The following is a 27,258-nucleotide window of genomic DNA, read 5'->3' as shown; positions in this document are numbered from 1 at the left end:
TAGTACAGTGTATATCCACCTTTCGCAGCAATGCAGGCTGCTATTCTCCCATGGAGACGATCATAGAGATGCTGGATGTAGTCCTGTGGAACGGCTTGCCATGCCATTTCCACCTGGCGCCTCAGTTGGACCAGTGTTCATGCCGGACTTGCAGACCGCGTGAGACGACGCTTCATCCAGTCCCAAACATGCTTAATGGGGGACAGATCCGGAGATCTTGCTGGCCAGGGTAGTTGACTTACACCTTCTAGAGCACGTTGGGTGGCACGGGATACATGCGGACGTGCATTGTCCTGTTGGAACAGCAAGTTCCCTTGCCGGTCTAGGAATGGTAGAACGATGGGTTCGATGACGGTTTGGATGTACCGTGCACTATTCAGTGTCCCCTCGACGATCACCAGTGGTGTACGGCCAGAGTAGGAGATCGCTCCCCACACCATGATGCCGGGTGTTGGCCCTGTGTGCCTCGGTCGTATGCAGTCCTGATTGTGGCGCTCACCTGCACGGCGCCAAACACGCATACGACCATCATTGGCACCAAGGCAGAAGCGACTCTCATCGCTGAAGACGACACGTCTCCATTCGTCCCTCCATTCACGCCTGTCGCGACACCACTGGAGGCGGGCTGCACGATGTTGGGGCGTGAGCGGAAGACGGCCTAACGGTGTGCGGGACCGTAGCCCAGCTTCATGGAGACGGTTGCGAATGGTCCTCGCCGATACCCCAGGAGCAACAGTGTCCCTAATTTGCTGGGAAGTGGCGGTGTGGTCCCCTACGGCACTGCGTAGGATCCTACAGTCATGGCGTGCATCCGTGCGTCGCTGCGGTCCGGTCCCAGGTCGACGGGCACGTGCACCTTCCGCCGACCACTGGTGACAACATCGATGTACTGTGGAGACCTCACGCCCCACGTGTTGAGCAATTCGGCGGTACGTCCACCCGGCCTCCCGCATGCCCACTATACGCCCTCGCTCAAAGTCCGTCAACTGCACATACGGTTCACGTCCACGCTGTCGCGGCATGCTACCAGTGTTAAAGACTGCGATGGAGCTCCGTATGCCACGGCAAACTGGCTGACACTGATGGCGGCGGTGCACAAATGCTGCGCAGCTAGCGCCATTCGACGGCCAACACCGCGGTTCCTGGTGTGTCCGCTGTGCCGTGTGTGTGATCATTGCTTGTACAGCCCTCTCGCAGTGTCCGGAGCAAGTATGGTGGGTCTGACACACCGGTGTCAATGTGTTCTTTTTTCCATTTCCAGGAGTGTATTTTAACCTTGAACAGTAATCAAAACTTCCCATGTTGTATTTAAAAGTGACCTAAAAATGGAAATGAGAAAAACAGGAATTTTTACATTAGGGCATTATTACATTAGTTTAACAGTAAACAGTGTCAAAAAATTTAAAAACATCTTTCCAATCTGGGTTTTACTTATTTCTCTGAAAGAATTCCTCTAGTGAATAAAGTGAGGTCTCAAGTAAATAATTTTTCAAGCTATGTTTAAATACTGATGTACTACTCCATATACATTTGATGCTGTTGGGTAGGGAATTGAAAATTTTCGTTCCAGCGTACTTTACCCCTTTCTGAATAAGTGTCAAGTTCTTTAACTGACAGTGGAAATCCTCTTTTCTTCTGGTGTTATGTTCATGATGTAGGCAATTCGTTTCATACAGAGTGGGGTCATTTATTATGAAGCACATCAGTGAATATATGTACTGAGATGTTGCTGTCAGTATTTCAAGTCGTTTATAAAGATTTCGACTTGAGGTTCGTGGGGGTACACCACAAATGATTCTTATTGCTCTTTTTTGTGTTGTGAGGATTTTCTTTGCGGCAGGTGTATTGCCCCAGAAGATGATGCCATAACACATGACTGAATGAAAATAGCCAAAGTAAGCTGACTTTGAGATGGTAATGTCATTGAAGCATGACAAAATTCGTAAAGCAAATGTTGCCGACGTCAGCCGTTTTAGTGTTTGTAGAACGTGATGTTCCCAGTTCAGCTTACTGTCCATGTATACACCTAGGAATTTTGATAAGTACACTTGCTTTATCATCTGATCAGTCTGTGTGATAACTATTTCTTTTGGGTTTTTGTGGGTTGTCTGGAACTGGATAAAATTGGTTTTTTTCAGGTTTATTGAAAGGGAGTTAATACTAAACCAACCCAGAACTTCTTTAAGGATATCATTGACCTCGGATTCTAAGTCAGTAGTTGACACATTATCCACCACAATGCTCGTATCATCAGCGAACATTGTAAATGTACACTGCTTATTGATGGATAAAGGCAGGTCATTAACATATATGAGGAACAGCAAGGGCCCAAGCACTGATCCCTGTGGCACTCCATGCTGCACAATTCCCCACTCAGAGTCCACTATATATTGTGATACACTATCTGAAACATCTACACTCCTGGAAATTGAAATAAGAACACCGTGAATTCATTGTCCCAGGAAGGGGAAACTTTATTGACACATTCCTGGGGTCAGATACATCACATGATCACACTGACAGAACCACAGGCACATAGACACAGGCAACAGAGCATGCACAATGTCGGCACTAGTACAGTGTATATCCACCTTTCGCAGCAATGCAGGCTGCTATTCTCCCATGGAGACGATCGTAGAGATGCTGGATGTAGTCCTGTGGAACGGCTTGCCATGCCATTTCCACCTGGCGCCTCAGTTGGACCAGCGTTCGTGCTGGACGTGCAGACCGCGTGAGACGACGCTTCATCCAGTCCCAAACATGCTCAATGGGGGACAGATCCGGAGATCTTGCTGGCCAGGGTAGTTGACTTACACCTTCTAGAGCACGTTCGGTGGCACGGGATACATGCGGACGTGCATTGTCCTGTTGGAACAGCAAGTTCCCTTGCCGGTCTAGGAGTGGTAGAACGATGGGTTCGATGACGGTTTGGATGTACCGTGCACTATTCAGTGTCCCCTCGACGATCACCAGTGGTGTACGGCCAGTGTAGGAGATCGCTCCCCACACCATGATGCCGGGTGTTGGCCCTGTGTGCCTCGGTCGTATGCAGTCCTGATTGTGGCGCTCACCTGCACGGCGCCAAACACGCATACGACCATCATTGGCACCAAGGTAGAAGCGACTCTCATCGCTGAAGACGACACGTCTCCATTCGTCCCTCCATTCACGCCTGTCGCGACACCACTGGAGGCGGGCTGCACGATGTTGGGGCGCGAGCGGAAGACGGCCTAACGGTGTGCGGGACCGTAGCCCAGCTTCATGGAGACGGTTGCGAATGGTCCTCGCCGATACCCCAGGAGCAACAGTGTCCCTAATTTGCTGGGAAGTGGCGGTGCGGTCCCCTACGGCACTGCGTAAGATCCTACGGTCTTGGCGTGCATCTGTGCGTCGCTGCGGTCCGGTCCCAGGTCGACGGGCACGTGCACCTTCCGCCGACCACTGGCGACAACATCGATGTACTGTGGAGACCTCACGCCCCACGTGTTGAGCAATTTGGCGGTACGTCCACCCGGCCTCCCGCATGCCCACTATACGCCCCCGCTCAAAGTCCGTCAACTGCACATACGGTTCACGTCCACGCTGTCGCGGCATGCTACCAGTGTTAAAGACTGCGATGGAGCTCCGTATGCCACGGCAAACTGGCTGACACTGACGGCGGCGGTGCACAAATGCTGCGCAGCTAGCGCCATTCGACGGCCAACACCGCGGTTCCTGGTGTGTCCGCTGTGCCGTGTGTGTGATCATTGCTTGTACAGCCCTCTCGCAGTGTTCGGAGCAAGTATGGTGGGTCTGACACACCGGTGTCAATGTGTTCTTTTTTCCATTTCCAGGAGTGTAGAATAATCTTCTGCTTCCTATTTTCGAGGTACGATTTTAACCAGTTCCCTACAGGTCCTGTAATTCCATAATGACAGGCCTTCTTGAAGAGTATCTGGTGATCTACACAGTGGAACGCCTTTGATAGGTCACATAAGACACCAATTGGCAGCCTCTTGCTGTTTATAGACTCTAGAACATCATTTGTGAATGAGAAAATTGCGTTATCTATTGAAACTCCCTTTTGAAAACCAAACTGCTGACTGTTAATGATGTTCAGGTCACCAAGGTGTGCCACAATCCTGTTGTACAGAGCTTTTTCTAGGACTTTTGAAAATGTTGTTAATAGAGAGATAGGGCGATAGTTTGACACATTTGTAGCATCCCCTGCTTTGTACAGGGGCCTGACAACAGAGTATTTCATTCTGTCTGGAAACACTCCTTGTTGCATGGATGTGTTGCAGATGTGAGACAAAACTTCGGTCACTTCACTACAGCAAGCCTTCAACAGCTTGCTTGAAATATCGTCGATACCAGCAGAATGTTTATTTTTCAAAGACTGTATGATTTTTTTGATTTCATTGGCTGTAATGGGAAGCACACTTATTTGACTGAAAGGTTCTGGAAAATTATTTTTCATTATACAGGCAGCTTTATCTACAGAACCATGGCAACCTATCTGTGTTGGGACAGTTAAAAAATGTTGGTTAAAGATTTCAGCAATTTCCTCACTATTAGTTATCTCTGAGTTGTCAACAGTTAAAACAATATTTTTGTCTTTGGTGTAGTTTACAGTCCCTGTTTCTCTCTTTATCACATTCCAGATTGTTTTAATTTTATTTTCAGAATTAGTAATTTCAGATGCTATACACATACTTTTAGAGTTTTTAATTACTTTGGCAAGAATTTTACAGTAGAGTTTATAATGTTTTAGCTGAGCAGGGTTGTTAGAAGTTTTTGATGCTATGTAGAGTTGTCTTTTTCTCTGACAGGAAGCTATGATGCCCTTAGTGAGCCATGGTTTTTTTGCAGACCTAGCAGGTTGGACTCTGTATGACGTTTTTGGAAATACTTTAGTACACAAAGAAGGTTAATTAAAGCCAAATGGGATACACTTAAACTATCACATGTGTGCTGAAGAAAGAAAGAAAGAAAGAAACACAAAATGGAAATAAAACTGAATCGTATTTTCTTACAAAGGAACAGAGCAGGATGAAAAATGAGGAGTAGGTTTTACTGTAAAAAAGGCTATTGAAAACAGTTTTACAGACATCAAAGAGAACTAAGACAGAATGGCAAGAACTTGAAGAACAAACAAAAATTATTCCTGGGAAATCTTTCAAGTATATATACACAGGTGGAAGGCCCATATGAAGTGTTATGGAAATTGCTAAATGCAAAGCACAAGAGGGAACCTTGAAATCTACTACTGTCCTGTCATTAGAATATGAAATGCACTCCACTAAAAATAACGTACCAAAATGTGTACATCTCAGATGCTACAAACAGACAGATCCTCCCTCTGGAATGAAAAGCCATATGTAAGAGGCCTACATCCTATACAGATATGGTGAGTGGGAATTCATTTTGCCTGTGTGACCAGAATGAGGAACACCGCAGATGAATAGCTGTTTTCACAGCTCGCAGTTGTTGTCTTTTGCCTCAAGCCACTCTGCATAACCTTCTAGCATAACAGTGAATTCACTGCCTGTAAGGGGATGGCATGTTGTTTAAATCTGTCTCCCCTGTAGGTGTCTCTGGGTCCTCTGTCAGCTTATCCATTTCCCTTTATTCTTGTGTGTCTAGGCACTGTGTAGAATGACACCAACTCTCTGTGCTGTCAAAGCAAGAGAAGAATAATATCAGATATGTTCTGTGTAATTTTCTTCTGCTGGATGCACTTGTTGCAGAACATGTAGAGCATTAAGGGAATCAGAGCTAATGAGAAACATCTTCCCTTGGCTGTATGTCATGTGTTTCAGCGCCTTCAGAACCATATGCAACTCAGCATGACACACTACTGTAAATACAATTGGAAGACAGATCCTAAAGGCACTAGCAAGGAAAATACTGAGCAACCAAGAGACTCCTCCTGTTTTGGTCCATCTGAATGCCCAGTCTTAAAATTGTGGTGCTCATCTAAAATATTATTACATAAATTTCTAAAAACTAGATCTGAAGTGCAGTCTTTTCTTAAATTAGTCAATTGTAAAATAATTTTGGACCTCTGCATAATCAAGGGGGTGATTTACTACATCCTTAGTGTAAAATGGTAATATTTGCCACACTCACATCTAAAAGATGGCTCTTTGCTCAGTTCCCAAATGATCTCATTGCTCGTGGATGACTATTGAAAATGTGCACCAAGAGTGGGCAAGCAGTAGCAAAGTATGCAGATGCTTTTAGTATTGAATATATTTTGTATACTTTCCACACAACTAGGAGTTGAAATTTTATATGAAGTGGTTTTGAGCAGATTTGGTAAAGAGAATTGGCTTGCGTCTTGTTCTAAACAATCCTGTGAGCAACCTAATTACCTCATGATGGACTGCATCCATCACCTTCAGGTATCATTGTCTCATTGACACATGCACTGAGAATCCATAACCAGACTAGGCCAAAACAAAAGTTCTATAAAACCTGAGCAAGCAAACTTCCTTGGCTTCCCATATCCTGTGTGCAGTTCATTTCATCATACCAAGAGCTTTGAGTGATTAATTTCCTAAGCCCCCAAATGTGGTAGCCATTAAGTTTCTAATCAAAAGTGAGGCTCAGAGACCTCATTGGCTGTTTAAAATTTAAAATTGTGTTCCTCAAGTTTAGTTCAGGTAGGTAAAGGCACAAAGTCCTAAAACTGTATTCTAGTGACCCTTCCTCCACCCTGTTAATAGTTGTCGGCAGTTGGTGATTACTTACTGCAAGACTAAAGGAGTTGTTAAAACCTGATAACGTCTCCACAAATAAAGAGCACTGAATTAGGCTTTTTATTGCATATTGTAATGTAATAGACAAAGATTCACCAACTATACTACATGATATTTCTGATTATGAAACGTCATGATACACACAACTAACATAGAACATGATACACTTGCATGTTTCATTTTTGATAGTTAATCTTTCAGTTCTTTTACTGCCTCACAGTATTGCATTGGTACTATTCAATTATGCTCATTTTCCTGTAATTTTTCTTTTATTTATACTCATTATTCTATAAACAAAATAGTTGACTAATATGGATTATGTAATATGGGAATAGGTAAAACATTGTATTGTTAATGTTACATAATTCATGTAAATTTCATATAAAGATGTCAAATTTACAGAAAAGGTGGTTATACTAATTAGTATTCCAGTTCTTGTGGGAAAATGTTGAAGCCCAAAATAAATAAGACAAAATGTTGAATTAAGGGGAGTGAAAGGTAAATGTAGAATGTTGTGTAATTTTGTCAAAAAAGGCAAATGATGATAAAAGGTCATCATTTTAATTACATTACCCTAAATTTTCAAGTAAATTTTAACATGAAACAACTTACAGTAAAATTTTAACTGTGATGTAAGTTCTAACAAGAAATAAACACAATTCTGACTGTCGAGATGCTGCATAAGTGACCACACCTTCAGTGTCACTCAGTCTTGTTCACTATTTAGTTCATTCTTGGCTCAAAGTTGTCAGTATTGGGGCAATATTTTGTTTGGCACAGTTTTTTATGAATAAATGAGGAAAATTGAAAACTACTGTGTGCTGAAGTTTTGTTTCAAAAAGTAAAAATATGAGCAAAAATATAGTGGAATCCAAAAATAAACAACTCTAGCATTTCTGCAGCAAATAAAAATGATGTGTCAATCTGATCAACAACCACAAACACCTGCACTTGACAAGTTAAATGTTAATGTGTTCCAAAAAGTACTACTTATTACCTGGAATAACTTGTTTCCAATATTAAGTATAATGTAAGAAATAAATCAAATTTTAAGATTAATTACATCATATATGTGAGCAGAAACATTTCAGGATGTAATGCTGTCAATAGCTATTAAAAACAGTGTCACATTCAAAGTGCTACCATGATGGACACCTGCCTCTTGTATAAAATAATCTGATATGGTATCTCTGACTCAATATCTAAAATAGTGTAAGGAGAGGAATGACCATACAACATTTGGGAGATGTTGCTGGAAGCTCCATTTATGGAGATGGGCAACGATGTTGTGACTCTAAATGCTCCATCACCAAGAAAGATACATTCAAGAGTTGCTTATGTAGAGAAGCTTGCTGTGAAATAATCTCCAGCAGATTAAGGTTATCAATGGAAGAGTGGTACCTCCTGAACCCACTCTGAAAGCAACTAATGAGCTGTCTGTATTCTACAGTCCTTTAAGGTCTTTCACACACCGCTGGTGCGAGCAACACTATAATAGCTACTAGGACACATCCAGTCTTTTCCTGCATTAAGGAATGGGACTGAAATACCAATTGGTTATAATTAAAGGGCAGCAACTCACAGAGATCTAGTGTGGGCTGTAATTGTCTTATGGCAATGAAATGTGTTTGGTATTCTAGCGCATTAATGTGGAACCAATTTATGCTGGAAAAAAATTAGTTCCTATTTTGGCCACCAGGTGCAAATCTGGAACTGTGAATGCACAGAAGACATATAGAAATGTTTTCATATGTAATGGATTAGGAACAGTACATGGGCAGGAAAGGTCAAACAAGTGAGAAAGGCATAATGTTGAATTTATTACTAACCCCCACTGATACAGTTTGTTCATTATGAGCACTGTAGACATCAGTGAGATACTGTACAGCATTGTATTTTCACCTGTTGGCCAAATTTGTACCTAATTTTTCTCCAATGTAAATCAGTTCTGCATTAATGCATTAGCATAGCTACCAAGTTTCACTGCCATATGGTAATACAGCCCACACTGGACCTCTACAAGTAACTGCACTTCAATTATAACCATCCATTAGCTTGCTTCGATGAGCTGGGGAACTGGCCTCTTCCCATACTTTTATTTTTATTTTAAGACAAAGAAAGAAAAGAGAGGAGTATTTCCTTAGAATTACTGGTAATGTGACAGAATGGGCTGTAATAGATTTTGTTTGGATCTAGAACTTGGTCATTTGCTACAGACAATGCTGAACCCAGCTCCCACATAGAGACAATATAGTTATAAACTTCATCATTAATAGAACCTGAGTCCTAATTGTCACTCTCAACTGTTACTCAGTAGCACTGGAAAGTGGGATGGGAACCGGCCTGGTGTTGCCAGTGATATGAGTGAAATCCTTTGATGTGTTTCCCACAATGTCCCTCCTGCTGATCATGAGGATCCCATTCTTCATTATGGTATTAATAAGGCACCTAGCTAAAAAAATCCTCATAATGACTTCTGTTGGATAAGGAGAATGGTTAACAGAGTTCCAGAAATGATGCCAGAATTTAGTTTTGCTCTTTTACCCTCCTCACACAAAAGGTTACAAGGCTCTCACTAGAGGGCCTGCACTTGGACTTCTAAAGAGCTACTTGCCTGTCCCTGATTGCAGATAGTCTTTGCAGCCATCCTGAAGACTGAATGCTATCTCAACGTTCTAACCCAGCCAGTTGGCTGCAGAGAATCCAGTTTGATTTGCTGAGCACTCATGTTGGCAGCTTTCTATCAGGCACTGCTCTGTGCAGCAGTTTATCCAGATGCCTAAGTGGTCATTCATGTGCTGATCTTGACCATTCTCCACTGAGCAATGTGTGCACAAGTTGGAGAACATAATTATGAACTGATGACAGAGAATTACCCTGTAGCAGTGCTGATATAGGTGCTTTGCCCAAAATGCAGAAGACCAAGATCTATCAACAAAAGGCATTTCATATCTCAGCTTAGGGCAGGTAATAGAGGAGCCATATAGCATATGCCATCCCACAAAGAAGGAATGGGTGGGGAAGCTATATCATAAGGCTGTGGAGAGGTGCATTACCTATAGCATCATTAAGGACAGGAAAAGACTATGTCTCCTCCTTTGATTCTGCATATGAATGATGGCAATAATTGCTTGCAAGTTGGTGTTAAAGTGGTGAAATGAGTTGTGGTAATTGCTACTTATAATGATGGCAACACCAACTCTCTCCACTGAGGTCATTCTTTCTGTGAATCTTATAACTTCTTAAAGTATGGAGTGACAGTTTCTTTTAAAAGGGTGTCTTAAAGACAAGGACACAAGGGGTCTTCCCTGTTGTAGGTGTGTTAATTCCTCTATATTGCCAAATTGTAACCAGAATTAAGTCCAAATCTGAAAGCAAAGCAATCAATGCAGTACAACAGTTAGTACTTAAATTATGTTTAGTAGTTTTAGTTTTGGTTATGTCATGTTCCATAGATCATTTTCCCAATTATTTTATCGATATGATGTGGAACAAGTCACATTGCAAGATATATATACACACACATGAATACTGCTAATATTAATATTACTGAAATTTTTAGTTCTACACATGCAACTACATTTAGAGGTACCTTCTTCTTTTTGTTTACCATTTCTGAAACAGAAACTCATCCATGGAGTAGAAGGAATTGTCCAAAAGAAATGATTTTAAGCTAGATTTAAAACTTGATCTGCTATCTGCCAGGCACTTTATGTTGTTGGGCAAATGATTAAAGATTTTTGTTGCTGAATAATGTACACCTTTTTGAGCAACTGACAGCTTCAATAATGGATAGGAAAGGTCATTTTTCCCCTCTAGTGTTGTACGTATGAACATCACTGTTCTTCGTGAATTGAGATGGATTATTTGTAATGAATTTCATTAGCGAATATATGTACTCTGATGGTGCAGTTAAAATACCTAACTCCTTGAAAAGGTGCCTACATGACGTCCTTGGGTGAACACCACTAATTATTCTCACTGCTCTCTTTTGTACAATCAATACTTTATGTCTAAGTGGTGAGTTACCCCACAAAACTAATCCATAAGATATTACTGAGTGGAAATAAGCAAAGTACATTAGGAGGCTGATCTGTTTATTACCAAGACTAGTGATTATACAAAGAGCGAAAGAAGCTGAACTTAGTTGTTTGAGAAGCTCAGTAATATGCTTCTTCCAGTTCAAGTTGTCATCAATGTGAACACCCAAAAATTTGGAGAAATCTACCCTCTTAACTGAGCCCTGTTCATATGCTACATCAATTGGTGGTATGACTCTATTTGGTGTACAGTGAGTTTTTTCAAAATTAAGGGAGAGTCCATTTTCTGAGAACCACTTCATAATTCTTTTAAAGATATCCTTAACAATATCTTCAGCTGCTTTTTCTGGAATGGGATTTATTATAACACTTGTGTCATCTTCAAAAAGTACTAGGTCAGCCAGCTGAACACTAAGTGGGAGGTCATTCACATGAATAAGGAACAGCAGAGGACCTAAAATTGAATCCCGTGGGACTCCCTTTGTGATAACTCCCCATTAACTAGAATTTATCACCCTCCCAACATTATTTGTGCAAAACAGCACAACTTTTTGCTTTCTCTTCATTAAGTATGATTCAAACCAGTTGTGTGTATAGCCTTCAATTCCATAAAACCTGAGTTTTTCTATGAGTGTGACATGATCCACAGAGTCAAATGCCTTGGAGAGATCACAAAAAATACCAACTGGCAGTAATTTGTTATTTATGGCTTGTACTATTTGATGGGTAAATGTGTAGATAGCATTCTCAGTCAAGTAACCCTTCCAGAATCCGAACTGTGATATTCTGAGTAAATTATTTTCACTTAAATGTGAGACTACTCTCGAATACAGAACTTTTTCAAATATTTTAGAAAATGAAGTCAGCAATTGCGATTGGTCTGTAATTATTTAAGTCAATCTTGTCCCCTTCATTATGAAGAGGTTGACAATTGTGTATTTCAATCTGTCTGGAAAAATTCCCTGTGCCAGAGAAGCATTACATATATCGCTAAGGACTCCACTTATTAAATTAGATCAACACTTAAAAATTCTGTTAGAGACTCCATCAACACCACATAAGCTCTTGTTTTTCAGTATATTTATAATTCCCTTAATTTCAGTGGGGGATGTTGGTGCCATTTCTGAAGGCCTAAAGTCCTGGGAAATGACATTTTTAACATATTTTTTTGCTTCTTCAGCTGAACCCTTTAACCCAATGTTTGCTGCTACATTCAGAAAGTGAGTGTTAAAAATACTGGCAACTTGTAAATTATCACTCACAACATCATCATTTAGCTTTATTGCTATCGTATGCTGTGCACTGTCAGCCTGCCCGTCTCCCGTTTGACAATATTCCACATATTTTTAATCTTATTATCCGCATTATTAATTTCTGTCAGAACACATAAGCTTCTCGACTTCTTAATGACTTTCCTTAAAACATTACAGTATCTTTTGTAGTAAGGAAGTAACATCGGATCCTGACTTATTCTGGCCTGTCCATATATTTCCCTCTTCCTCTTACAAGATATCTTAATTCCCTTAGTAATTCATTGCTTACTTGACTTTGTAATGGCTTTTTTGGATAACATTTCAGGAAAGCAACTCTCAAATATTGAGACAAAATTATGGTGGAATAAATTGAATTTGACATCTGCATCATTTTCTGTGTATACTTCATCCCATCGTACCTCTTCTAGGCTGCACTTAAAGCTCTGTATCCTGTTCACATTAATAAGCCTCCCTCCCTTGTATGAACCTGCCTGACTCCTGTAAGGTGCTATATGTGTTATTTCCATTAACTGTGCATCATGATCAGATAGCCCATTAACAACTGGGTACACATTAATTGTTTCTGCCTGAGCACTATCTATGAAAATGTTATCGATAAGTGACCCACTATCCTGCTGCACACGAGTTGGAAAATTTACGACAGATACTAGATTGAAACAATCAAACAAAGATTCTAGCTCCATTTTTCCTACCTGTATCTTTTAAGAAATCTACATTAAAATCACCACAAACCACTATCTGCTTCTTTTTGTCTGACAGGTAGCTCAATAATGACTCAAGATTTTTCATGAATATCTGAAAGTTACTTGAGGGGATCTGTAGATTGTTACAATTAGTATAGAAGTATATTGCAGTAGCATCTCACAAGCACATACTTCAAGGATCTGATCTACACAAAAACTATTTGTTTCAATATTTTTGACTTTGCATCCAGTTTTTATATAAGTAGCAACTCCTCCTTTTTCCATGTTGACTCTATATGAATAAGATGCTAATCTGTAATACCTTAAATTTAACTTCTCCATCCCTGCAGTTACATGGTGTTCAGAGAGACACAAAACAATCTATACTTTCAGAATTTACCCCATTTTCTAAGCACACAAGAAGCTCATCTATTTGCTTTTTCAGTCCTCTAATGTTCTGATGAAACACACAAATTTTATTTCTTTGGATACTGCTACAGACATTATGGCACTGTTCTATTTTAATCTCTTTCAATACTATCTGTCTGTAACCTGGCTCTAACCTAAAAAATGTGTCCCTCTGACTCCAGTAATCACAGGTATTTTGTCTTGTGTGCATGTGGCCCCCCTTACATTTTCTGCAAGAAGATCAACTAATCTATCCTCCCCCCTCCTATTCAGGTGCAGGCCATGACTAGTGTAACCCCACCGCCCAATTGCATCAACAGGCTCAGCACAGATAAGGGATTTAGTTTCTGTCAATAGTACCCGCCCCCCCCCCCCCACAGCTCTCTGTTAACATGGTTGGCAGCCGTATTAACCCAGGGCTGATCATGGCGCTGCAAAACATCCACAAATCCCACACGAGTGTGAGCTGTTGCTGCACCTATTACATCCAGGTCACACATAATACTATAGTCCGAATTGCTAACCTGGCTCTTTCCTGCTCCTCCTACTATAATAGCAGGGTCCTTGCCATAAAAATCTTTGCACAAGGCCCCTAGGTTTTCTGTAACCTGGCTAAACTTAGCACTAGATTTCACAATAACACCGTTATACCTCCAGAGTAGAACTGAACTACTGGATAGAGAGTGCTGCTATTCATACAATCATAAAATATTCTAGGACATACAGACATTGCCAACATAAGAAATTACAAGAACCTTCCAGAAATAATAGATACTAAATAAAAATAGTTGCTGGTAATTGGGTTTGAACTGCCAACCCACAGTATGCCAGCCAGTGATGCAAACTGCAATGCTACACTGCATGCAACACAATTCATTTCTCCCTGTTCTGGAGAAAATGTTACCCGCTGTTTTAGAAGTTATCATTGGAATTGATTACTGCATCCTGGATCTAGAACTTGTCAACTGCTCACTGTATGGCAGCACTGGAGGACTTTCACATTCTGGTTGTGTTGACACATCATTTCACTATGGCATTATCATTGAGTGGGTCTTCAGTTTCTTTGATCAGGAAGCTTTTCTCATCAATCTGTGCCTAAGTACTGAAGTAGGACTTTATACTACAGAGGACATGGACAGCCTCTCTGTGCTTTTCTCTTCTAGATGAAGAGTTATGAACCTCGACTTGATGTCCAATAAGTGACAAATGATGTACCACCACCCAGAGTAGAGCTTTATTAACAGTTCCAATAGCTCCACTTTCTGAACAGGCATAAAAATCCATACCTAGTCCCCCAGGCTATATACCACTGGCCTGTGCATGGTGTTGCAACACTCTCACTCTTTCTCCTGGGTGGCCAGGGTCTGTCTGTGAAACAACTGCTTTGCTTCTTTGGTTCTGGCGACAAGGTGTTTCAATGTAGACATCTTGAGTATTGCCTGGTTCAAACAGAAACAGTGTACCTATTGTCATTTCAGCCTCATGAACGTGATCAGAAAGAAACGTGTGAAAGCTGTAACGTCTTGCTTTGCCACATTGATGTGAATGTCATGACAGATAGTAAAGTATTCCAGTCTTTCTGTTTGACATCAACATATGTCAAAAGCATATGTGCCAGAATCTTATAAAAGTGTTCTGTGAGGCCATTCATCTGTGGCTGGTAGGCAATTGTCATCCTATGGGTGGTATCCCAATATGAAATTACCTCTGATACTAGTCCTGACTGGAAAAATTTTCGACAGTCTGAGATAATCACAAAGGGTGCTCTGTGCTTCAAATCGATGTCTTCTACTAGGCATCTTGCAAATTACTGGAGCTTCTGCAGTCAGCACCGCTAAGTGGCAGTGTCATGGGTGAAGTAATAAGTGCAGACTATCCATCAATTGCTGCTTGTTAACTTCATGAAATATCCCAAGAACTCGATTACAATTCAGTGGAATGGCACTGTTGGTGGTGGAATTGGTACCACATACCCTGGAGGTAAATGTGGCATATGCTCCCGTTATTGGCATTCCTTACAGTGACTCATGTATTCTCTCATGGAAAGATAGAGACTTGGCAGTGATACCTGCATCCGATTCTGATTAGAGTCTTCACGAATCCCAGGTGACCAGATGTTGGAGTGTCATGGAAAAACTTCATGTTAACTGGCCACAGACGATCTTGGATAACAATCAAAATTTCTACCCCCACTAGATCATGGTTACTCGTACACAATATTCTGTTTATTAATTGGAATTCACGTTTGGTTGGTTCCTCATTCTTCAAGGATTTATGGTTTTCAGTGATGCTGGATCTTCCCTCCGATTAGCATTAATGTCATATAATGCAACAATGACTCATATTTTTATCCATGCAGTTGTGTACCACCACAGGATTCCTTGAAAGGCAATAGGCATCATTATTATTTGCATCCATTTTTGTATATCACTATTACATAATACTCCTGAAGGCTCAGTGTCCATCTCACCACTCAACCTGACAGATCCTTCAGGTTAGTCAGCCAGCATAAAGAATGATGATCTGTCAGAATGATGAATGGTTTGCCAAATAAATACAGCAAGAATTTGTTGATGGTCCAAGCAACTGCAAGGCACTCTTTCTCAGTTACAGTATAATTCCTCTCAGATTAGAAGAGTACTTTGGAAACATAAGCATCACATTTTCAGCATGTTCTTGATTTTGTACTAGAATTGCACCTATCCATTTATCACTAACATCAGTGTCAAGTTCTGTCTCAGCAATCTTGTCATACAAGAAGATGTTATAGTTTCTTTAAGGATAAAGAAAGATCTTCCTTGCACCTTATTTCAGGAAAGTATGGAGTCTCCCTGCAGTAGTTCTTCCAAGGGAAGTGATTTGATATAAAAGTCATTTATGAAACACCAGTAGTCAAACACATTCAGAGAAAACTTCTCACATCACAAATGTGACAAGGAGTCAAAAATTACTCTTATTTTCTCTGTATCTGGACGGATTGCAACTCCATTTATTAGATGCCCCAAGAGTCTTATTACTTGGACAGTGAAGAGGCACTTTTTGAGATTCTGATGGAGGCTTATGGTTTGAACACACTTCAACACATTGTCAGGTAGCTTAAATGTACCTCAAGTGTCTTTGAAAAATAACATCATCATCCAAACAATGAAGTCCATTTTTATGTCAAAGCAGGTTGCACATCATATGTTCAGAGTGCTTGGAGCTGTTCATAGTCTAAACACCAGAACTATGAACTCATAGAGGCCATCAGAAGCTGTGAAGCTCTTTTGCGAGTCATTCTTGCCAGTAGCCTATATTTTGGAAATATTTTACTCCTTTCAATCAGTTTATGTTGCATAGACATTCCTTTTTGTGAAGTTCAATCATTGTTATCAATGCTGTAGTGCCATGTGCCATCCTTCTTATTCACAAGCACCACAGGAGGTGACCAAGAACTCTCTGTAAGTTCAATGATGACATCTTGCAGCATCTCATCCACTTCTTCCTGGATTATCAGTCACTGAGCTGGTGGAACCCTACATAAGTGCTGGCTAATTGGTGGATGATCACCATGTTTGTATGGTGTTTTACCCAGGACTGCTTGGTCAGTCTTTTCTCCACTCTGGATTTGAAAGCATCTAAAAACTGACACAGAGCAGCTAACACTCAGCAACTTTGTTCCTCAGCCAGGTCAGAGCCTGTTGGCAGTTCATTAGTAGCATCCTCCCCTGTGTCTGTAGTGATAATGGAGCATGATTTTTCATCAACAGCACAAATTTGAATTAATTTCTTGAGCTTCTATCATTCTCATAGACAAAAATTAGACTCAAATGTCTCAAGGAAAATTTAATTATATCAGATATATAGACCACTTGTTACGTCCAATGCCGGGGTGCTATTCCAATACCAGAAAGCCTTGGCAATAGCAACAATCTGAGGAAGGGAACGTAATACATGAATTTAAGTGTGTTGATGGGAAGGTATTGGACTAGGGTGCCCATGCAGCTGTATTAGCTATCTGCTGTGGTGGCTAATACACCTGACTAGTAAGCACGGAGACCTGGGTTCATGCCCCAGCTGTGGCACACATTTTAATTCATTTCTCGAGCTTCTATTATTACCATAGAAAAAGAATACACTGAATCAGCCAGTGCCTGGACAGGTTGGCTGTCAATATGACATCAATGAGATTTCCTTGCATCTTGGTAATTGTCATCCATGGAGGATTTTCATCTGTTGTAGCATCACCCCCATAAATGGTTGCCTCACTTTGTTTCCCTGCCTTCAGTGGTTAGGTGAGTGGCTGATATCTTTGTACGGTGATGGGGAATATTTATGGCATGGTGGAGAGAGACTTCATCCATGGTACAGCAGTGGGCTTCATCCCAAAGGTCAACTATAATCATTTGCAGTTGACTGGCATGAATAGAACTGTTGTGATGGCTGACATCTTGTGACATAGTACTTGTTGAAAACTTGTCTCCTTTCTATGGAGTTGGGTACAGTGCGTGAAAGGCATCCACAGTGAAATCATATTGACTTGTTGTGCTCTGTCCTCCAAATGTCTGGTCTTCTGTGCAGCACTATGCTTGACAAAGGAGTAAAGGAGTTGTTGTACCTGCTTTGGTTGGATGCTGCAATGTCATTTTACTGCTGCACTGTATCATCTGAGCTGTTTGACTGGATTTGTGATTTTCTGTCAGAAAGGTAGTAATTGAGGCAAAGTCGTCAAATAAAAAAGAAATGATATTTGGAGTTCCCCAAGGAAGTTTTATACGCTGTCTGCTATTTCTAATCTATATAAATTATTTAGGTGACAATATGAACAATCCTCTTAGATTGTTTGCTGATGATGCTGTCATTTATCATCTAATAAAGCCATCAGAAGATCAAAACCAACTGCAAAATGATTTAGACAAGCTATCTGCAAGGTTCAAAAAGTAGCAATTGACTCTAAATAATACAAAGTGTGAGCTTATCCTCATGAGTACTAAAAGGAAACCATTAAATGTCAGTTACACAATAAATCACATAAATCTAAAGGCTCTCAGTTCAGCTAAATGCCTAGGGATAGCAATTATGAACAACTCTGATTGGAATGATCACACAGGCAATGTTGCAGGGAAGGCAGACCAAAGACTGTGTTTTATTGGCATGACACTTCAAGGATGCAACAAATCCACTAAAGAGGCTGCTTAAACTATGCTTGCTTGTCCTCTGTTAGAGGGTTCCTGTACAATATGAGATCCTTACCAGATGGGAGTTATAGAGGACACTGAAGAAGTTCAAATAAGGGCAACTCATTTTGTACTCTTGTGATATAAGAGAGGCAGCACCATGGATATGATACATGAATTGGGGTGGCAATGATAAAAACAGAGGTGGTTTTTGATGCAGTAAGATGTTATCATGAAATTTTAGCCTACAACTTTGTCCTCTAAAAGTGAAAATACTTCGTTGACACCAACTTATATAGAGTGAAAGAACCATCATAATAAAATAAGAGAAAGCAGGGCTTGCATGGAAAGATTTAAGTGTTTGATTTTCCTATGCACTGTTTGAGAATGCAATGGTAGAGAAATAATGTGAAAGTAGTTTTATGAACCCTCTGCCAGGCTCTTAAGTGTGAACTGCAGATTAATCATGACCTATATATGAAATCCGAGCTAGCCAAGTCCATTCCTTCTGGTGCAGTCAACTGGCAGCGGAGGTCGGTGCTAAGAACCAATACTTCTTGATTTCTGTCATATTAGAATTCACAGTGTGACATAGGGCCAAAACATTTTGCATTTAGGACTGCGTTGTTTCTGCATGATGTTGGGTCTTCTGCTTGCTGCTGATTGTCAACAAATGTTTTCTTTAGTTTGGCTTGGAGTTCCTCAAAACTACTAAGCTTCTCTTCTTTTACCTCAAACCACTGCTGGGTAAATATATCACGTCATCTCAACTGTTGTACTTGGTAACTTGGCTGAACTGTTTCAGAATCTTGTCGGATCCTGACCAGCATCTCCAGGCAACAATGGTGGATGCCTGATGTCCAAATGACTTGTGCTATTTTGGAACCCATTGGTTTCCTGAATGTACAGAACTAGGGAATGATGTACATCTTGTATTCCAGTTTCTGTCCATGTAGGCAACAGTTTTTACAGTGTCTCGATGTCTAATTGGAGCCATGGTGATGTAGTTGTTTTCCTGTGGCCAGTGTTTCCACTGCCACAACATAACAAGAATTGAGTCCAAATCTGAAAAGTGGGTCTTCATTGATGTATAACACTTAGCACTTGAAAACACATATTTTACCAATATCAACATACTGCCATAACAGAACTAAACTCCTGGATGGAGAGTGCTGCCATTTAGACAAACACAGAATATTTTAGAATATACAAATATCACAAACATAAGAAATTTTGAGACCCTTCTAGAAATGACAGAGTCTAAATAAAAAATAATTGCTGCTGTTCAAGCTTGAACTGGCAACTCACAGCACACCAGCCAGAAAATCTAATCACTACATCACACTGCATACAGAAGAGTTTGTGATAATATTAATCCAACTGTAGAGTGGGAGCCATTTTGGTGGTGAGGTTTTTCTTTGTCTTTTGACTACATTACACTACAGTGATTGGACATTAGGATGAAAGTTTTTTTATTTTCTTTTATTTCTTTTTATACTTTTCATTCCCACTCCTGAGGGGTAATGGGCGGGCCATTGGAGAGCTTCTCGCTCTATTTGGCCTTAGTTTAACAATTTTTGCTTGATGTTTTCTCTTTATTGACACAGTCCTTATAACTATTACTTACATCTACTTATGTCTATTATACAATTTGTGTAATTATAATTCTAGGTGTCCTCATTTGGACTTATTAGGCATACTACAATAATGTGAAGTGGTAGACTTTATGTTTTAAGAGCTAGACTTAAGTTAACAGAGAAGTTATGAATAGAGCTGCATTTTGATATATTTGGGAAATTCATGATATACGTGGTACACTATTGCTCAGGCGATCAGTACTTCGATGATTGACAAAGTGAAGCAGAAATATTTTGGTTATTATGATTTTAGCTAAATGGGTGACCAGTTTCCTCTGCTACCTGGCCTATGGCGGTGCAATGTTTGGGTTGTTCCGGTGTGTGGGAGGTCATATTGGATCAGGATCCGAGTGTAGTGCCAGTAGGTGTGGTGGTGTTGGTGGTTCGTTTGCTATTAGTGTTATTTGTGCAGAGTGTTCGTGGTCGTGTATGGTGTCAGGGTGTGTAGCTAGTATGTTGTGTATAATTGTTCGTGGTGGAAAAGTGTATTTGAATTTTGGTTTGTTTTTGTGTCTAGGTATGTTTGTGAATATCTGTGTGAGGTCGGGGCAAGTTGTGAGTATGCGTCGGCCGTACCGTGCGCGTAGGACCGCTAGTCTCGTCTGAAGGAGAGTGACCTTCGCTTCTTCGTATGCTTCTTGTCTGGGGGTGGTGGGTGGCAATCTCAGAATACTGCGTAGAATGCGTCTTTCGGTCTGATATAGTATTTCTGTTTTAGTTCGCGTCATGCAGGCTAGGGGGGCAGCAGCATACTCGAAGAGGGGCCGGACGAATGTTTTGAAAGTATTGATGGCTGTTTTGTCATTGCAGCCATGGAATTTTCCCTGGACTCGTCTAATTAAGGATTGTCTTTGTCTGACTTTGTTGAGTGTGTCTTTGACGTGGTGGTCTAGGTTTAGGTACTTGTCTAGAGTCACTCCCAGGTACTTGGCTTTGTCAGTCATGTTCAGTCTGGTACCCCACAGCGTTAGCGTGATGTTGTCAGGATTTTGTTTCGTCTTTTTGGGTATGTTGTGGTGTTTAAACAGGATTAACTGGGTTTTGTTAGGGTTAGGCTTTATGCACCATTTCTGCATCCACTGTTGTAATTTCGTCAGGTAGGTCGTCGTTTCACGGTTGATTGTACTTGTCGATGGTCCTGAATTCCAATACGCCGTGTCGTCTGCATAAAGTTGGACTTGTTCGTTTGGTCTGGTGGTAGTGGGTACGTCCGTGGTGTATAGTGAGTATAGCAGGGGGGAGATTATTCCGCCCTGCGCTACTCCTGCTTGTGGGGAGAAGGGTGATGATGTTTCGTCATTTACATGTACTTGGGATTGTCTGTCTAGTAGAAGCGATTGGATGAGTCTTACTGTCTTGGGGGGCAGTCCTAGTTTCAGTAATTTGTAGAGTAGTCCGTCATGCCAGATCTTGTCAAATGCACGCTCGATGTCTAGATTCTGGTGTCTTGTTATGTCTGTGGTAAGTCTTAGTAGGGGGTCATTTGTCGAGTGTCTTTTTCTGAAACCTGATTGGAGGTGGGGGATTATTTGTAGTTTTTCTGTATAGTTGGTCAGTCTGTCAGTTATTATCCTTTCAAAGGTTTTCCTAAGCACGTCTATTAGGGATATGGGTCGATAGGATTTCGGGTCTGTTTTCAGTTTGCCTTACTTGTGAATCATTATGGTTTTAGTCTTTTTCCACGCTGTGGGGGTAGTTTCATGCGTCATGCAGTAGTTAAACAGTAAAGTCAGTAGGGGGGTTAGTGACGTGAGGGGGCATTTCCTGAGGTGAGTTCTTTGGATGCCATTTTCGCCTGGGGCGGAGTTTTTGCCCGACATGATGGCGTCTGCTACTTCGCTTTCCGTTATTTCTTTAAGTAAGTTGTGGTCGTTTTTGGAGGGTACGGTGGGCATGTGGAGGAGGCAGGGAAGTTCGTCCATGACTGTGTGTCTGAATTGTTCATCGAAGAGGTTGTCTTGAGGGAAACTGTGGGCATTGACCAGTACCTCCTTGAATGCCTCCGCAATTTCTTTGTCGTTGGTGGTGGGAGTGTTGTCGATTGTCAGTTTGTATTTCCTGTCCATGTTTTGTCCTGTGAGTGTTTTAAATTTCGTCCAGAACTTGCGTCCTTGTCTGTGATCAAGTTGTTTACATGTATCGTCCCACTGGTTTTGTCGATGTTCCGAGACAAGTCTCTTTATTTTCGCGTTTAGTTATTCCATTGTGGTTTGAGCTCTGGATTGTTTGTCCTTGCTATTTCAGTGTGTAATTGTCTTTTGCATCTGATGAGAAGTAGTACGTCAGGGGGGAGATGAGGTTTCCAGTGCTCGATGGTCTTGGTGGGGATGGCTGTCTCGATGGCTGTTTTTATTGAGTCCACGATTCTGTCATTAATTAGGTCTAACTCGGTGTCATTAGTAATCGTCAGTGGTGCCTGAAGGTCGTTATTTATCATCTCTTGGTATTTCTTCCAGTCTGCTTTCGAGTACAGTCATATGGTTCTGGAGGTTTGTGGGGGTGGAGGAGGATTAATTGCAGTTGTGCTAAAGAGAATGGGGAGGTGGTCGCTCATAATGCTGTCTCCTATTGTTGCTGCGGTAATGGTGTCTGTCAAACTAGGACTGTGCAGGATGTGGTCGGCAAGGCAGTTGCCACCGTGTCCTACGAAGGTGTAAGTCGTCATTGGGATTCTAGTAGCGTTTTCCGTAGTTAGGAAGTCCAGGAGAGCTTCGCCATTTCTGTTGTTGCCAGTGTCGCCAAGGAGTTCGTGTCTGGCATTAAGGTCACACATTAAGATGTATTCTGTGAAGGTGGCCACGTATCGGAGGAAGGCCCTCGGAATTTCCATGCCTGGGGTGACGTATAGACAGACTATCAGCAATCGGCGGCCTCTTGGTCTAGGAATGGTGACCATAACTGCTTCTAGTTGATTGAATTGGATAGGGAGCAGGGTTTCCTGAGTTGCGAGGGATTTTTTTGCAAGTATTGCAACTCCTCCCCTGCCGTCTGGTCGATGTTTCAAGTAGGTGTCGTAGTCACTGTTAACATTGATGTTGTGTGATTCTTTGGTCCATGTCTCGGCAATGCCCGCGATGTCGATGTCCTGTCTTGTCAGAATGTCATTTAGTAGGGGTTTTTTGTTCCTGATGCCGCCTGCATTAACAAACATCAGGTTGGCGGAGTATCTGTTGGGGCGGTAGTCCATGGTGAGTCTGCGGCAGGGAGGGGGGGGGGGGGGGTGTCAGTGAGGTCTTTAAGTCCTGAGTGTCTGCGCGTAAGAGCGGCAGGTAATGGTGGTTGTCACTTGTTGTCCTGTTTGGTTGTATATGATGTCCTTGTCGAAGAAGCGCTGGGCCACTTGTCGAATTGTGTGTATTACTTCCTCTTTGCAGCCTTGGAAGAGGTTGGTGAGGGAGAAAGTCATGACTTTCAGGAAGTCATCGATATTTAGGACTTCTCCTTGTGAGGAGGTGTCGGCCAGCTGAAGAGGGGCCTGAAGTCTTTCATTTATGGCTGCTGGGTGCCTTTCCTTGCACTTGAAGGACCTTGCGGAGTGTGATCCTCCGCAGTTTGCGCAGGAAGGGGTGGAGCGGTCATTGCTGGCGCATTCGGTAAGATGGTGGCCGCTGCCGCAGCGACTGCATTTTGGGGTGGCTGTGCAGTCTTTGGTGTGGTGATTAAATTGTTGGCACCTCTGGCACTGTATGGGTTGGGGTTTTGGTGGGTTTGAGGGCTCGACCTTGTGGTGCGATAAGAAAATGTGCACGCCGTTTTCGAGCATAAAGTCTATATGCTTTTGGTTGAGGCAGATGACCCTGAACATTGGACCAAATCTCCCTGTTTTGCGCGACTTGATGCGCCATGCTGCACTGATTTCTAGGCCCTGAAGTTTCAGCTCAGAAACCACATCGTCTTTGTCAACATCGAAGTACACGTCCTTTATGACTGCACTAAACGATGGGGGTTTGGGCTTCGGCAAGGGGTCTGCAATCGGCCTGCTCACTTTTTTCTCCACAATGACGTTGGTTGGAAGAAACTGCCGAAGAGTTCTCTGCAGATAGTTAACATCGTACTGTTTGTCTGCCGTGAGTTTAGCGGTCCTTCCGTCCCTGAAGACGTTAAGGGAGCCGCTGTAATCCCTGATGTGTTCCCTGATCTGCAGGGACAGAGTTTTGTTGGTCATTTTTTTGGGCAAGTTTTTGAGAAAGTAAGTCGTAGTGGCGGGAGCTTTTGTTCCAGCGGGCCTTTTCGGTTCAATGCCCACCCTAGGACTCCTATCCGGTGTAATCCTTCTTGGATCTCTGCGATGGTGAGGAGAGAGGGTGTCGCTGTCAGATTTACGTCTTCTTCTGGAGCGCTGCACTGTCCAGCCCTTGTTGTCCTCGTCTGCTGTGACCTCATTGTGAGGGTGGTGGCCGACCACGACAAGGGGGTGATGGTTGATGGCAGGGGTGTCTGGTGGAGAGTCAGGCGACTCCTGGGTCGCTGGGTCGAGCCTTCCAAACTTCGCCATGTTGGTCGGATGCGGCGTAGTGTGCGGGCAGGTTTGCTGCCTAGTGAGGGTAGATTACACCTCTCCTCGCGGGTATCCAGCCTTGACTGGGCCCTGAAGGAGTACTTGCCCTAACAGACTAGGTGGGGGGGGGGGGAAGGTGGGGGGGGGGGGAAGGTGGGGGGGGGGAGAGGCTCTGCGGCAGCGTGAGGGGTGAATGTTACCAACTGCTCACTGATGGTGGTCCTCTTGTTCGGTGATCTCCAGCTGTCAACGCGGTGTGAGATGCGGTCGGGTGTTGTAGTAGGATGGTGCCTCCCGATCGCAGTGCAGGGACTCTTGCGACAGTTTTACTTTTTAAGATTCATGACAATTTGCCATTCCCTGTGCTCTGCAATCGACAGTGGGGCACCCTTCAGCTTTTTCTTGGTGTGGGAGAATCCCGCGGTGGTTGCTGTTTAGCGACTGCCGGCGTCGGGCCACTCCGTCGTTGGTGGTGAGAAGGGGGAGGGGAGGCTGCCTGCTCTTCCCCGCTGCTTCGCTGCGCTGCTCTGCTACATGACCCCTACGCGACGGCGTCCTAGTCTCGTCTTGTTGGTTCCTTTATAAATGTAAACGCCACTCAAATATTAGGTCTGTTCTGACTGGCTGACTGCTGTCTACAGCGCAGTACAAGGACCAATCTATGATTTTGGGACACATGATCAGCATGTCATCAGTCCTTACAGCCATTATTGCCATTAGATGAATCCTGATAAGGATGCTACCTCTTTATTCAAACAGCTCGTCATTTGTTATCAGGAGACTGTGTGGGCCCCATTCCAAACCTCCCTACCTCAGAACAATCCGAGGAGGTTTTGGGAATCAAAACTGGGACCTCCTGCACAGCAGGCAGTGATTCTAACCATCTGGCTACAGATGAGATCTTGATTCCATTGCACTGCTGAAAGAACAACATCTGACATGTAAGCATAGTGTGATGGTTTCAGGTGAGTTCTTCTGGTTCTGTGACACTTTTCAGGTTTTTGTTTCAGCTTTGAAATAGGCAGTTCACCTGTTTGAGATGCTGTGGCTTGGTTTTCCATTTTATCTGTGTGGAAGATGTAGTGGTCTTTAATTTATTGCTGTCTTGTGCTTTTGCAGATAATTTGATATACAGGTACATGGCCTTGTTTACCATAGATGTTTCTTGGCAGGAGCATTAATGTTGTTCCAGTAGAGAGCTTCCTTGTCTCTAAATTATTAGTCACAGCAACAAATGGTACTACAAATACCGCCCTGAAAGGTTGTTTCACTTCAGCATATGGGATTAAATTTGTGATATCCTGACACCAGACAGCAAGATACCCATTGTAGTTCATGCAGATAAGTGATGATGAACATGGGGTAACAGGTTTGTAAGTTGTGTGACCTTAACAGTTTACAGTGGTGTGCTCCTAGTGTCGCCTTATGCAATAACTCATAGGATTTGGCATACAAGGTCTCACCTTAAGAAGAGTAAAAGTAGCTTTGAAATAGTCTGGTAAGACCGGTATTTTGAATGTGAATATAAACCTAGCTGTTTTCTCATGCTTACAATTCACCTACTTCATTATGTTTCATATTTTAACAACACATTTTTCTTCTCATTCATCTTCAACTCTTGGATCTCCAATCCCATTAAGTCTCTGCATGACATAATTCCCTTGCTGAAGTTCAATTTGTTGAGAAGCTCTGTAGATACTGTGTTTGTAATAGAGTGTCTTGTAGGGCAGTAGATAGTTCTAAGAGAAGTGCTACATATCTAAACTGCTTCACAGGTTTAAAAGCTCCTGCAGTACACTTAAATACATGTGAGTCTCACACAAAAATTAAAAAAAAAAATACTCACTAAAATAACAAATCACTGTGTATATTAATACTATGAAAGAGTATTTATTAGTAACATCTGTAGTGTCGGCTGACTTGCCAACACTACGCACACTAATTGAAAGAGGCGGCCAAGATGCACGCGCTAACTCACGAAGGATGGAGTGAGGTCTGAAACAGGATACGTAATGAAGGCTATAAAGAAAAGTATGTAGCTTCTGGACTACTTAACTTTAATCCATCCTGTATACAGCATTCTTGATGATACATCTGGAGATTGTGGCGATACAAGTGAGACTCTTTAGATACATGCAATGTTACAAATGGCGCCTTGCTAGGTCGTAGCCATGGACTTAGCTGAAGGCTATTCTAACTGTCTCTCGGCAAATGAGAGAAAGGCTTCGTCAGTGTAGTCGCTAGCAAAGTCGTCGTACAACTGGGCGAGTACCAGTCCGTCTCTTGAGACCTGCCGTGTGGTGGCGCTTGGTCTGCGATCACTGCCAGTGGCGACACGCGGGTCCGACATGTACTAATGGACTGCGGCCGATTTAAGCTACCACCTAGCAAGTGTGGTGTCTGGCGGTGACACCACAACATCAGAGTGTAATACCATTTCAAATTGATATAAAATAAAGAAACAGTATCAGATTTTCTTACCTTCCAACCTGCTTTGTAGATAAGGGGAGCAAGGCTCACACCTTCAGTACAGAGTGTAGGTTGTCTTTCTGTGTCAGGACATTGCTGCAGAAGGTCACCAGCTTCTGACAATTCCACAAGTGTTGGAAATATGTCCACTAGTTCCACAATGGCATTACTGATGCTTGGGTGTACACTGCTGCTTGGTACTTCATTTGTTTTCACATAATCAGGAACATCAGTGATACCAGGAACATGAATAATTAATGGAACTCGTACTGATACTTCAAAGTTACTGTATTTTGACCATTCCCCATGTTCTCCAAGAGACCATCCTAAATACCAATTAGAAGCACACT

The 27,258-nt window shown here is 42.2% G+C and overlaps 1 protein-coding gene across 1 annotated transcript in view; it reads right to left on the bottom strand.

Annotated features, from left to right (window-relative positions):
- Positions 1 to 27,258, bottom strand: part of LOC126251560 (iduronate 2-sulfatase) — a 148,672-nt gene that overhangs the window by 8,551 nt on the left and 112,863 nt on the right. Inside the window, exon 6 of the mRNA XM_049952077.1 lies at positions 26,921 to 27,234. Coding sequence (XP_049808034.1) covers positions 26,921 to 27,234 — 314 coding nt within the window. The remainder of the gene's footprint in view (positions 1 to 26,920; positions 27,235 to 27,258) is intronic.

Source organism: Schistocerca nitens, chromosome 4, assembly GCF_023898315.1.
Source record: "Schistocerca nitens isolate TAMUIC-IGC-003100 chromosome 4, iqSchNite1.1, whole genome shotgun sequence".
Taxonomy (NCBI): Eukaryota; Metazoa; Arthropoda; class Insecta; order Orthoptera; family Acrididae; genus Schistocerca; species Schistocerca nitens.
The sequence above is the reverse complement of the archived record's forward strand: the minus strand, read 5'-3'. Positions and strand labels throughout refer to the sequence as shown.